At 39.5% G+C, this 13814-nt stretch overlaps 1 protein-coding gene across 6 annotated transcripts in view; it reads left to right on the top strand.

The window, feature by feature from the left end:
• The window catches only part of rgl1 (ral guanine nucleotide dissociation stimulator-like 1), a 267685-nt gene that overhangs the window by 233326 nt on the left and 20545 nt on the right, over nt 1-13814 (top strand). For all 6 annotated transcript variants that reach the window (XM_073063602.1, XM_073063604.1, XM_073063601.1 and 3 more), the window contains exons 6-10: nt 2136-2269; nt 3641-3856; nt 6031-6134; nt 6813-6897; nt 10883-10972. In XM_073063602.1, coding sequence (XP_072919703.1) covers nt 2136-2269; nt 3641-3856; nt 6031-6134; nt 6813-6897; nt 10883-10972 — 629 coding nt within the window. The remainder of the gene's footprint in view (nt 1-2135; nt 2270-3640; nt 3857-6030; nt 6135-6812; nt 6898-10882; nt 10973-13814) is intronic.

Genomic DNA, 13814 nt, shown 5'->3' with positions numbered 1-13814 from the left:
CATCAAACAAACACAGGAATCTTTAACGAAATTGGCTGACTTCTCTTAAGATTTCCCTGACTGCTTCACTTTAAAAAAAAATAGTTTGAATTGCTGCCAGCTCTGTTGCAAGCTCTGGAGTTCAAAGGTAATCTGAAAACGTGAACCTGGACTTTACAGTAGTTACCATGGCAAGGCTAACAGCCTTTACTGTGACTGAAGTAAACTGGCAGCGACTGCTGAGACACAGACTGGAACACAAGTCCACTGTCAGCAAATCCTTGCTCCTCCAAACTTCAACTATCTAATCACAAGAAATTAACGAACTGCTAGAAGTTTCAGATATTTACAGACAACTTCAGTGTAAAATACCCAGAAAATTTTGTGCTTTGTTGCATGAAGTATACGTTGCTGTTAGTTGTTAAGCCATAATTACCCTTTAGTTACCCAACATTTCCACCCCCCCAAAAAAAACTTATGGGTTACGGTTTGCTCAGATAATAGGTTTTAAATTTTACAAACCTTTTTGATTTTTATATTTCAGCTTCTGTCCTATTTTATAGGTTCCAAACACAATGCTCTGCATAGTATTAGCATTTCCTTTAAAACAGACTTTCCTCTCACATTCTCAGTTGATGCTTCTGGAAATACCTCAGTGGATGCGCAGCTGGCTTGGTAGCACACAGCTGCTGGACAATGAATTGCTCCTGAACCGATGCTGATAGGTTACCACTGTCACTGTGTGGGAGACCCATACCACAGTTGTTGCCAGATCTGTGCCAGCTTTCACTCAGTACAGACATGGGAAAATCTGCAGGTGCTGGAAATCCAAAGCAACACACACACAAAGTGCTGGAGGAACTCAGCAGGTCAGGCAGCCCTCATGAGTCCCGAAGAAGGGTCTCAACTCGAAGTGTCAACTGTTTACTCTTTTCTTATAGGTGCTACCTGGCCTGCTGAGTTCCTCCAGCATTGTGTGTGTGTCATTCAGTGCAAGGTTGCTGTTTCACTGCTAACTGCAAAATTGGTGACATTTCATGTAATCTGAGGGGCAAGTGTGTTTAATAACACAATGGATGGCAAGTTAGTCAAATTAGTATAATGACATATGCCATAGTTCACTAGTGACTGCTTAGTGTTGACCAATAAAAATTAATGTCTGGTTCCTCCCCATTTGCCCTTATCCAGTATCCCTATACCACCGACTGACCCTGTTTTGGGCAAGTGCAGTAATGTTAATGGAACACATCCAGCTAATTCCTGATTGTTAATTGCCTATTTGCCTAAATTAGAATACCTTAGCAATGCATTCATAAATTTGGTTATATACTTGACTCATTCATTTCTCACGGGATGGTGAAGGAACTCTTTGCAGTAGAGGCTTTGCAGTTGTCTATGGTTGTGGATTTATACAATCCTGTACTGGATTTTAGATTTAAACAATATTCACCGTTAATCTTATAGGAATTGTAAGATAAAGCAAAACAAATACTGACTTGTCAGTAATTGGAGGAGACAACATTTTATTCTCCACTCAAACTCTCTACCAAGAAGTTGTTTAAGAATTGTATAGCACTCTGGAATAATTCTTTTAAACTTCAATGCAATCCAACAAATGTTTGGCCATCCTCCTTGCCTACTTTCAGTAACATTCCTCTAAACTCCCCCTCAATTAAAGGGTATGAGGTTTCTTGTTGCATATTTCCTGAATGGTGCATCTTTTCCTTGAGCTTAATGGGTGAATTATACAAAACAGTTTTGTTTTGTGCCTTCTTCAGACTTATTGTTGATAAGTGTTTGTTACATTGTCACTTAAAAGTAATGCTGGCTTACTTTAAAACCAGAACCATTCAGTTGGTGGGAAGATTGACTCAGGCACAGATTAGCTCTTTGTTCATCACTGCTCTTTAATGAGAACATGTCAAGAAAACGGTTTTTCTTGCCAGTTGAGTGCTCCATTTAAGTGACTTTGATTGTAGTGTAATATAATTTTATCAAAGTCATTTATGGATGTGAGAAAATTGATTACTTTTTTCAAATAATTATTTTAAAATCAGAACAAATTGTAATTGTGCAAGTTTGACCTTGTTCTTTTTTAGATCTTAGTTAAGTGTTGTGAACCTTGGGCACAAACAAGTGTCTTGTCAATTGTACAGATGGTTACCATGGAAACATCACTTTCAGTCTTGGAGAGGAAGGGGATGTAGAGATAGATGGAATTGAAGAAAAACAGGATTTCCTCTCCTTCTCATCAGATAAAGTGGCAGAACAGTTGACTTACATGGATGCTGTAAGTAAACAAGAATTTGGGCCATTATGTGGGTATGATTGCCTGGTTACCATCAATTCCATATATTAAGTAAGCGTCCTAATCTTTCCTCACATTGCTAATGCTTTTAGTGCTGTGTCAGTCAGTACTGCTCTAAGTTCACTTCATAGAGCAACATTTTAAAGCTTCAAAGCATGTGACTTCAGTATCAACATTGGAATGTCAGTGCTGTCAAAAGCTTCAACAATCCTTTTGTCTTTCTGAACAGGATGTTATGTGAGAGAATGCTAAAAAGCCCATACTGTAATGCCAGATCTTGGGCATTGACACAGTGAATTAGGATCAATCCACAATAAAGGCTGCAATCTTCAGAGCTAAAGTACAATCTTTATCACAAATTATTTGGAAAAAAGAGAAAAAAAATGTTGATCCAGCTTGGTGGCACAAAGCTTTGGCAATGCTATATTATGATAGAATAGGTTTAAAAAAAACTAATTTGAGTGGGATACTGCTGGGATGAGGTTTCAGTGAAGCACAGTTGGACATGGTATGAAGCCAGCTTTGTGTGCCGTTTTGACTATAGTCTATTAGTTTGAACTAAAATGGCTGTTTGTGTGTTCTTTCTCAAAATAAAATTACGTTTGACACTTCCTTTGATTCTATTAGATATACATTTTAATTGCACACATTCTCACTTAAATATTGTTGCATTCAATATTTCCACCTCTGATTTCTTCAGCCTAATTGAGCATGCATAATCTGTGTAAACTGAAAGTCATAGCCTTGGGCTTCTGTTAGACCAAGTGTCTGTGCGCTCAACATTCTTTTCCATGGTTTTACAAGGAACATTTACTTTCCTCAACATAGCTCTATCAAATTTCATTCTGTACTCAGTCAACTAAAATCTCAATCATGTTTTTGTTACCTGGATTTCATTATCCAAAGCTTCCTCAAGAATCTTCTGTCTATATATTACCTTGTACCAGGACCTCAATGTTCATAGATCACAGTTAGCTCCCTTCCTCCCTATACCTTTGGTTTGAAATGAATCCTGTTGGAGTCCTACTGTACAGAAATGGGACATTCAACCCACCATGTCTGCATTGACCACTGAGCACTCAGTTCCATTATTATTTTTGTTTAGCCTTCTTGTGCTATTAGAAGGTGTTAAAGTGATTTTTGGGTTTAGGACATATACATTTAGAAATTTCCTTTGGGTACCAGTCTTCGCATCTGAAAATGTATTGTGCAATTAATTTGGAGTGCAGGTCTGAACAATGGGTCCCTGACAGCTGTGATTCCCAGTCCAGACAATGCGAATTAAAATTCATTTGGACATCTGTTTAATTGGCTACTTACAAGTCTTGTGCTTAATTTTATGTTTGACTTTAGGAATTGTTCAAGAAAGTTGTTCCACATCACTGCTTAGGCTGTATATGGTCCAGAAGGGACAAAAAGGGAAATAAGCACCTGGCACCCACCATTCGAGCCACCATCACCCAGTTCAATATCCTCACAAAATGTGTCATCAGTACCACATTGAGGGATCTACAGCTGAAGCCACAGCAAAGAGCCAGAATCATCGAGAAGTGGATTGATGTTGCCCAGGTAACACACGAATCAGAATCAGGTTTATTATCACCAGCATGTGACGTGAAATTTGTTAACTTAGCAGCAGCAGTTCAAGGCAATACATAATCGAGCAGATGGAGAGAAAAATAACAAATAAAATAAAAATAATAATAATAAACAAAAATCAATTATGTAAATTGAATAGAGTTTAAAAAAACGTGCAAAAACAGAAATACTGTAAAGTGAATAAAAAGTGAGTGGTGTCCAAAGATTTAATGACCAGTTAGGAATCGGATGGCGGAGGAGTAGAAGCTGTTCCTGAATCGCTGAGTGTGTGCCTTCAGTCTTCTGTATCTCCTATCTGATGGTAACAGTGAGAAAAGGGCATGCCCTGGGTGCTGGAGGTCCTTAATAATGGACACTGCCTTTCTGAGACACCACTCCCTGAAGATGTCCTGGGTACTTTGCAGGCTTGTATCCAAGATCAAGTTGACTAGATTTACAACCTGCTGCAGCTTCTTTTGGTACTGTCCATACCAGACAGTGATGCAGCCTATCAGAATGCTCTCCATGGTACAACTATAGAAGTTTTTGAGTGTACTTGTTGACTTGTCTGTTTTCACAATGTGAAAGGTCAGAGGCCATGGTGCAAGTATCAATCAGGGTAGTAGAGGACTTTTAAAACTGAAAGCAGATCAAGTCTAGTTGTTTCCTATTGGCGGGTTTGGAAGCTTATTGGGTTGTGGTCATTGGGTGTTGCTATATCTGAATTTGAAAGCCTGTAAAATTAGGAAGAAGTGACCGGAAGTTGAGGTGGATGTCCAAGAAGCATTTCTGAAGTATAGTGAGTTCTTGTTATTCATCATTCTGAGACTTTGGAAAGCTGTATCAGCATAACTTCTGCATCCTTGGCTGTAACCATGAGCTGGAAACTGTACCCATTAAACTGAGAATATAATGAATAACTAGCACTCTTTTCTCCCTTTAGAGTATTTGCTGTGCCGTGTCTTGTGCAGTAGAGATGCTGTGGTTGCTTTGTTCTTGTGCTTCCCTTAATTATACAAGATTTGGGGCGTCCTTGTGTCTGCTTTTTACTTCAGTTCTTCCATAATCATCTTACAACTTTACAAATGGACAGCCTTATTAACTTCACTGGTCATGAGTTCTGCCCCATATAGCTGAGTTGAGTCTTTATTCATTTCTTTCTTGAAATAAATCTACAAGTCTTCGAAAGAGAAAGTTGCTGGGGTTATAAACTTTTGTGCTTCTGTAGGCGTCTGTATTTGAATATTAGCATTAAAAACGGTAATGCTATTTATATGAAGCATAAAAGCAACATGTTCTTAATTTTTAATTACACTTGGAAAAAATTAAGTTGGTTATTTGATCCAAAACAATTTCTCTCCCTCCTTAGTGCAAGATCTTTAACTATTTTAATTTTTATCTTGCTTGGGCATGTGCCCTTGTGGCTACATTCCAATGTTTGGTCAAAGTTGTCCCCGAGTTTCAACTAATGAACAATCACTTGAGGAGCGAGAGCACGGTGGAAGAGGAACAGGTTGGCTCCATCCTCATTCCATTATCAAAAATCGATAATTTGCATCAGGTTCCACTGTACGCATTTCCTCGTGAGTCCTGGAATGAGAATCTTGCTTCCCTGGATCTCTGTAGAACAAGGAACATAGAAGACATTCCCACCATAATTCTGGCTGAGGCTAGCTATCCTGGCATCAGCTGTTGTATATTAGTTCACTTGTAGCTAATAGAAGTGCATCAGTTTTAGTTCTGATATGTCTGAGATTATTGTATGCAGTGGGGTCTTCAACATGAGGATTTTATCTCAGCCATTGTTGCCACTTTTAATCCAATTATCGGCAGAAAGGCTTCCCTTTTCAGTCTGTTCCCCTCCCCCCACTGCAAAACAATTTTAGAAGAAAAGTTTGTATTTGATCACTTCTGAAGTCTCCTCTGGTGTCCTTGACCTCATTTGTGACCGGTGTCTGAAGTTGTTAGGCAATGAAGGGAGGAGGTGGTTGTAAAGAAAATGTGAATAACAAGCTTTAAGCTGCCAAGTATAAATGTTTTCCACAAAACCTTAATGCTGTGGTATTTTCACAGCTGACTCTTGGTAGCTATGTTCAAAACCCTAAGGTATCAGGAATTCAGCAACCACTCATAGTTAGACAAAAAATCTCTTGTTTTACCATTAGGAATGCAGGATCATGAAGAATTTCTCCTCACTGCGAGCCATTCTTTCAGCCTTGCAGTCAAACCCCATCTACAGATTGAAGAAGGTTTGGGCTACTGTATCAAAGTAAGTCTATTACCAAGATGGCTGTATGCATTTTCTTTAATACATATGCGGTGACATGGATTGCAGATTCTTCCCTGAGTTTAATTTCAAGATGGGCAGATTTCAAAGATGTTGACAGGTTTTTCAGATTTGTTTTACCCAATCCCCTAAAGGATCTGTCTTGACTGGAGAATGAGCATTGGCTGAGTAATTGTCTCTAAGGCAGGGGTTCCCAACCTTTTTTTTAATGCCATGGGCAATACCATTAAGCAAGGGGTCTATGGACCTCAGATTGGGTGAAAGAAAATATTATCCCAATTTAGATCTGCTACTGGTTATGAATTGCCGTCAAAATTGTTACTCTGAGCATATATTTCTCTGGTGAAGTAAGAGTGTTCACTAACAACATAGAGAATTTGCAATCCTTCATCACTCAATAAAATGTGTTAAATCTCTCTAAAGCAATTGCCTGAGATTGGAATTCAATGTCAGAGAAAACTTGATCGTATCCTGATTTTTTAAATATTTTAAGCTGCTTGAACATTTGTCTGGCTACCATAACATTTGATAAAGATCTCCTTTTTTGTTCTGTGAAAATATAAAATTCCACAGAGCTATCTGTTATTTATTTTATCAGACACCTTGAGATGGCAGGTAATTAATCTGTTTCTTATAATTGTGTCTCACTCTTTTGATTAGAGACAGCATGTTGATGTTTGAAGAGCTTTCAGAAATATTTTCTGACCAAAATAACCATCTGACAAGTAGAGAGCTCCTAATGAGGGTAAGGTGAATGCTTTCCTATAGGTGGGGCATTAAATCATTATAAACAGTTCTTGTAATGGGTTAAGCCAGTTGCTGACAGCTAATGAATACTGTATACCAATCTCAGATCCATTTTGTACCAGGTAGTTTGGTTTGGTCTAGCTGGTCAAAATTTCTAATGGAAATAATAAGTACAATTTTTCATGAACTGGCTTTAAACTTGTGCTGCCATTCCAAGTGATAGAAGTTTATCTTGGAATATCTTCTAATGAATTGCAAAGCGAAATTTGTGTTAATTATGGTCCTTTTGCTTCATGCACTGAGCTCCCCGTAATTTAAAAGCCAGGTGAAATGCTTGTGTGTCATTTCCTGTGTGTAATTGATTCGTCCAATTATCACCCATTTCTTATACTTTGTTATTTTATTGATGAGGATTACTGGCTGCATGAGACCCAGGCCACATTTATAATCCACATGTTTGTTTGTGGAATCTTTTTGACTGTAGCTACTAAATTTAAAAAATCATAAATTAAATCAGCTGTCATCTTATTCAACTAGTTTCTGTGACTCTTGATAGAACAGAATGCTCTTAAAATGCTGAATATGTTCCAAGTGCTAAAATAATCACTCCTATGTATGAGAAACACTATCGATCTTTCAGTGTCACCATATTTTGAAAGTTTATCAAAGATAAGAGCATTGTAAGGAAATCTCATTAAATACACAGTCACCTCATTTTGGGCATGTTATCAATGCTTGCTGTCTTAGTGGGGGAGGGGAGAAAGCAAATTGCATTTAGTTGAAAAATTGGGAGAAGTGTGTTTAATAATATATGAAAAATGCTCTTTTATCTTGCTGGTATAAACAGTATGGCAGTAATCCAGTTCAGCTGAGCTAATTTGTTTGTAAAAATAAGTAACATGATTCAAATCAAGATATTAGGAATTGCAACTAGATCTTTTACCATTTCTTTCCACAAAACTCACGCATCCTTCCCAGCTCATTGATTAATTGCCAAGATGTTTTCTTGACCACCCCTTCACCCCGAACAATAAGATCTTGCTGCCAGCACATGTCTCTCTAGGCCTCCAATGTTTAAAAAAAACTGCTCACCCTCAGTTTAGATTAGGGTTAATTCAGCATTGGTATGGAAAAACTGGGTTAATAATGAGGAATAAGTGCTTGTATTTAGGGATAGGAAGTTTAGACTGATACTGTAACTGTAAATACTTGGTGCTCATGAACATTCTAAGGAATGTGGTTCCAATTCCTCAGACATCCCTTTTCCTATTTATTTCTGATTTATTTTTCTCGACCTTGAAGTTTTGCTTGCTTAACCAAATTAACAGGCAGCAAAATACACTGAGCTGAGCCAAGATTGACCTCTGCTAGAATATTTGTGCTTATTTAAAACTGAATGATAGTCGGACAGTGAGCACAATGGTTCACTTCTTGAAGCATCAATTCGAAATCCATTTAGAAAACAGTCTTTTCACATCTTAAGCAAATGCACACAAAATGCTTGAGGAACTCAGCAGGTCAGGCAGCATCAGTGGGAGTGAATAAACAGTCGCTGTTTCAGGCTGCAACCGTTCTTCAGCACTAGCCTTCTTCCCCTCCCCTACATTTTTATTTTGGCGTCTTCCCCTTCCTTTTCAGCCCTGATAAAGGGTCTCGGTTCAAAACATCGACTATTTGTTTATTTCCGTAGATGCTGGCTGGCCTGCTGAGTTCCTCCAGCATTTTGTGTGTGTTGCTTTGGATTTCCAGCACTGTACTGTACCTGTAGACTTCCCCGTTTTCACATTTTAGTCAGTCAGTTGCCACTGTGGAACATTAGCAGACAATTTGTGACTTCAGAACTGTCCATTGTATCTTTCCTTTTCTGTATAGTATTATGAGCACTCATTCATTGATGGCGCCTCAGACAAATTCCCTCCGTTGCTTGGATTGAAGTAATCCATGCGGAAACTTTGGCAGCCAGTTTCATAGAAAGCTGCATCTGAACCATTGTGCCTGTGTATTTGCATGTTTTTACCCCTTCATTTCTGCTACCTGGTGTTCTTGATATCCTGACTCCATTTCCTCTGTTTGCCTTCCATAAATTTTTAAAACAAAATTGAAAAGTTCACAGGTCTGGTTGTTGAAAGGTCATCCACCAATAATATTGACTCTCTCTTTCACCAGACAAGCATTTTCTGTTTTTCCAAATTCCCAGAGCTGCAGCAGTTTTCATTTCCATAAAATTAAGTGGTTCACAGTCAGCAGTTGAGCTCAGAAACCATTCTGTCAATGACATGGGCTTCTTTTCCCCAAATCTGCTGAGTATCTCACACTTCTTCATATCCTTCAATAATCTTATCCTGCTTGTCACTCTGGCCTTCTCTGTTTGTACGGTCTTGCAACTTTTCACTCAGCTGTTCACCTTTATCATTCTGACTCATCCTGTTCCTTTTCTCTTTCACTCTTCCACTTGCTTAGTTACTAATCAGTCATGGTGTTAGCTACTTACAAACTTATTGCTGAGTTACCATACCACTTCACCTTGTTCACAGGGTAAGAAAGTCAAAGTAAGGGTTCCTTGTTTAATTCCCCTTCTGTTTTGAATAGAGTCGTGTGTTTCTGTCTGCTCGAAGAGGACTAAATGCAGAACAGTTTTCTGTAATATTCTTTCTGCACAGAGGTCTCTGAGTTCCATAACCTTCAAGATGCTTGCCTCGAAGTTGCCCTGATCTTATGCTGTGTTAGTCCCTTGTAACCCATCCGCCTTTTGTTGTCAATTGGCCGTCCTCTGATTGAAATCAAAATTGGGTGAAGATTTTTATTCACAAATCTCATACTGAATGCCAAAATGTTCTTTATCGGAGAGTCTAATAACAGTTGTTTTTGTAGTTATAAATATCTAGCATGGATGATGTCTTAGCTTGTGCTTTCTTTAGGGATATAGCTGTCCCATATATAATTCACTTTAATGTAGCCTTCCTTTAATCTGTAGAAGTCATATAGATGCATGATTACCTTTAGTTTTATATTTAGTTACCTTTCTGTGGTCAGTTACAAGGTCAGCATTGATTACCAGTTTCCATTTTATGTTGGAGCTTGCATTGTGGGACCCATCTTGCGTGACTGCTGTCTGTATCATCTACTGGTTCTGTGAGATTGTGAATATGCATACTTTGACGCAGTCCTAGTTATCTTCATCTCTGATACCTGTGGAAGCAACGTTTTTCATGGAGCATTTTCTCCATGCACGTCAGAGCTTCACCTTTTATTGTCCATCAGTGTGACCAGCAATCCAAGTTTGGAAGCTTACAGAAAGTCTGAACTAGTTCCCAGTATGACTGTATATGAAACTTCTCCACCTTCCAACAAATAGTTCAAAGTACATTTATTATCAAAGTATGTGTGCGTTGGACAACTTTGAGATTCGTCTCCTAGCAGGCAGCCACGAAACAAAGAACACCAAAGGAACCCATTTAAGGAAAGAGAATGAAACTGTTGGACACCCAATGTGCAGAGAGAAACAAAAAAAAAGATCATGCCCATTTAAAAAAACAAAAAATTAAAAAAACATAAAAATAAAGAAGACTGTCGAACACCCAATGTGCAGAGAGAAAGAAAGTAGGATTGGAAAGTACTGAGATGTAAATACCTGATGAGATTATACCTACATAGTAAGGAGCAATGATTGTTCTTGTGTACAACAGTTCCATCAGTGTTTCTGCAAGCAAGTTAACCCCTTCCAATTCCCAGTGATGTAAATTGTGTGTACTTAGGTGTAGGTTGTTAACAATCTGGTACGATACTGTCCTCTGTATGGCTACATAAAACTTTCACTCTAAATAAAGCACTGTACAACTTATCACAGTTGGAAATATCTTAGCTGAATCAAATTTTTTCTTTGCAAGAGCCTCGAATGGAATAAATTTGATTCAGCTGGAATGTAAAACATTGCGGGAAATTATCGGCAGGGTGCTAATTGCCTTTTATTTCCGTCCTTTCAGGAAGGCACTTCAAAATTTGCAAATCTGGACAGCAGTGTGAAAGAAAACCAGAAACGGACTCAGAAACGGCTGCAGTTGCAGAAAGATATGGTAGGTTACTCTTTTATATTCACCACCAGGTGAAAAAATTGCCTGGAAATTGGTCTCATATTTGTATAATGCAGCTGTTGTATATCTGGCTATTTACCAGTACTTAGAATTAAATAGAACACTGGTATTACTGATTGCTCTTTCAAAGTGTTCAGATTAGTTGTAAACTTAAACTATTTGTACTGAAAATGAAATATTGCTCTATATTGACATAATTTCAATGAAAATATTCTACATTTCATTTGATTATGATTGAACGCCTGGACCAATAAAGCAGGAATATGCCTCTAGGCCTTAGCAGATAAGGTCTTGACAATAGTTGATTTTGTTCATTCATTGGGGCATGGGTGTCACTTGCAAGGGTAGCAATTAAATCGCCTCAAAGGTGATGAGAAATTCCTACAGTCTTTGGGCCTTGTGTTGGAAGTAATCACAGAACTGGTAGAAAGGTATTGGATTTCTACAATTTTCCTACACTATATTAACAACTGCGTTGGTGCTGTTTCCTGCACCCAGGCCGACCTTATCGACTTCATCAACTTGTCCTGCAACTTCCACCCTGCCCTCAAATTTACCTGATCCATTTCTGACACCTCCCTCCCCTTTCTCGATTTTTCTATCTGTTTCTCTGGAAACAGCTTATCCACTGATGTCTATTACAAACCCAATGACTCTCACAACTATCTGGACTATACCTCTTCCCACCCTGTTACTTGTAAAAGTGCCATCCCCTTCTCTCAATTCCTCTGTGTCTGCCACATCTGTTCTCAGGGTGAGGCTTTTCATTTCAGAGCAAAGGAGATGTCCCCTTTCTTCAAAGAAAGGCACTTCCCTTCTTCCACCATCAATGCTGCCCTCAACTGCATCTCTTCCATTTAGCGCATATCTGCCCTCACCCCATCCTCCCATCTTTCCATAGTGATAGGATTCCTTTTGTCCTCACCTACCACCCCACCAGTCTCCAGGTCCAGCTCTGTAACTTTCACCATCTCCAATGGGATCCCACCACCAAACACATCCTTCCCTTCCCCCACTTTCTTGTTTCCGCAGGGATCGCTCTCTACACAACTCCTTTGTCCATTCATCCCTCCCCACTAATCTCCCTTCTGACACTTACCCTTGCAAGCAGAACAAGTGCTACATTTGCCCTTACACCTCCTCCCTCACTACTATTCAGGGTCCCAAACAGTCCTTCCAGGTGAGGTGACACTTCACCTGGGAGCCTTTTGGGGTCATCTGCTGTATCTAGTGCACCTAGTGTGGCCTCTTGTATATTGGTGAGACCCGACATAAATTGGGAGACCACTTTGCCAAACACCTATGCTCCATATGCTAGAAAAAGTGGGATCTCCCATTTTAATTCCACTTCCCATTCCCGTTCCCATTCCAGCATGACCATTCATGACTTTCTGCACAGTCGTGATGAGGCCACACTCAAGTTGGAGGAGAAACAACTTGTATTCCATCTGGATAGCCTTCAACCTGATGGCATGAACATCGATTTCTCAAATTTCCAGTAATGGCCTCCCTGCCCACCACACCTTCTCTATTCCCCATCCCCTTCCCCCCTCTCACCTTATCTCCTTGCCTGCCCTTTGCCTCCCTCTGGTGCTCCTCCCCCTTTTCTTAATTCCATGGCCTTCTGTCCTCTCCTAATAGATACCCCCTTCTTCAGCCCTGTATTTCTTTCAATCAACTTCCCAGCTCTTTACTTCACCCCTCCCCATACCAGTTTCACTTATCACCTTGTGTTTCTCCCTCAGCTCACCATCTTTTAACTCCTCACTTTTTTCCCCCAGCCCTGCTGAAGGGTCTCAGCTCAACACCTCGACTACTCTTTTCCATAGATGCTGCCTGGCCTGCTGAGTTCTTCCAGCATTTTGTGTGTGTTACTTAGATTTCCAGAATCTGTAGATTTTCTCTTGTTTGTGAATTGACAGTGATGGTTTGGTGGTGTATTTCCAAAGAGTATTGTTCTGTTTCATTGCCGTCCTTGTCTTTCAAGATGTTAGAGGTGGTGGGCTTTGGAAGGTGCTGAGAAGGAAGCCTTGGTGAATTCCCTCATGTTCCTGTCTTCTCCCATAAATTAGGGAATCCACAGATGAATCTCTCAGCCAGACAGGACTTGTAATCTTTTGCTCTAAATGTTCCACTTGGCCATTTTTTTGTACCATCTGAACTGAATTGAAATGCCTGGAGATTGGTTTGTGTGATACTTGGGACTTCTGTTTCTGGATGAAGACGTTTGCAAGCACTTCAGCATTGTCTTTGATACTTGTGTTGTAGGCTGTGTAGTACATAAGAGTGAGGACATTATGGAAAGCGCTTCCGCTAACTTGTTTCATTGTCCAACACCAGAATCACATGGCAGTGATGTACAGCTTTGATCTTGGCCACTCCTACCAATCATTATAAGTTTGTCTCAATTTGTTGGAATTGTGCAAGTGAGGCCAAGTAGATGCCACCCATATCCACCTCTCTCAACCTTTGTTCTCACTACCTGCTTCAACCAACTTTCACCTTCAGGACTTGGCCTGATAGCTGTGGTGTTACTGAGAGGTTCTTGGTGTTGGAAGTTAAAATCTTGCAGCTAAATGTATTAGTGCCCTGTGATCCTTTCAAATGTACCTTAAGCGAAGTACTGATTGTTGCATGAGATGAGATACACCAGGATGTCAAGTCCATGTTTTGTTAAAAGTGCTGATGATCACCTGGGGCAGTGAAAACTATCAAATAGGCTCTTCAGTGGAGCTTGATTGGAAAAGAATGCTGTATTTGACCTTGCTATTTCTGTGATACTTGCTAATACCAAGCTATGAAATAGCTTCTATTCATCTTTCCA

This window comes from Hemitrygon akajei, chromosome 12 (assembly GCF_048418815.1).
Source record: "Hemitrygon akajei chromosome 12, sHemAka1.3, whole genome shotgun sequence".
NCBI classification, from domain to species: Eukaryota; Metazoa; Chordata; class Chondrichthyes; order Myliobatiformes; family Dasyatidae; genus Hemitrygon; species Hemitrygon akajei.
This window is presented reverse-complemented; position numbering and strand designations above follow the sequence as displayed.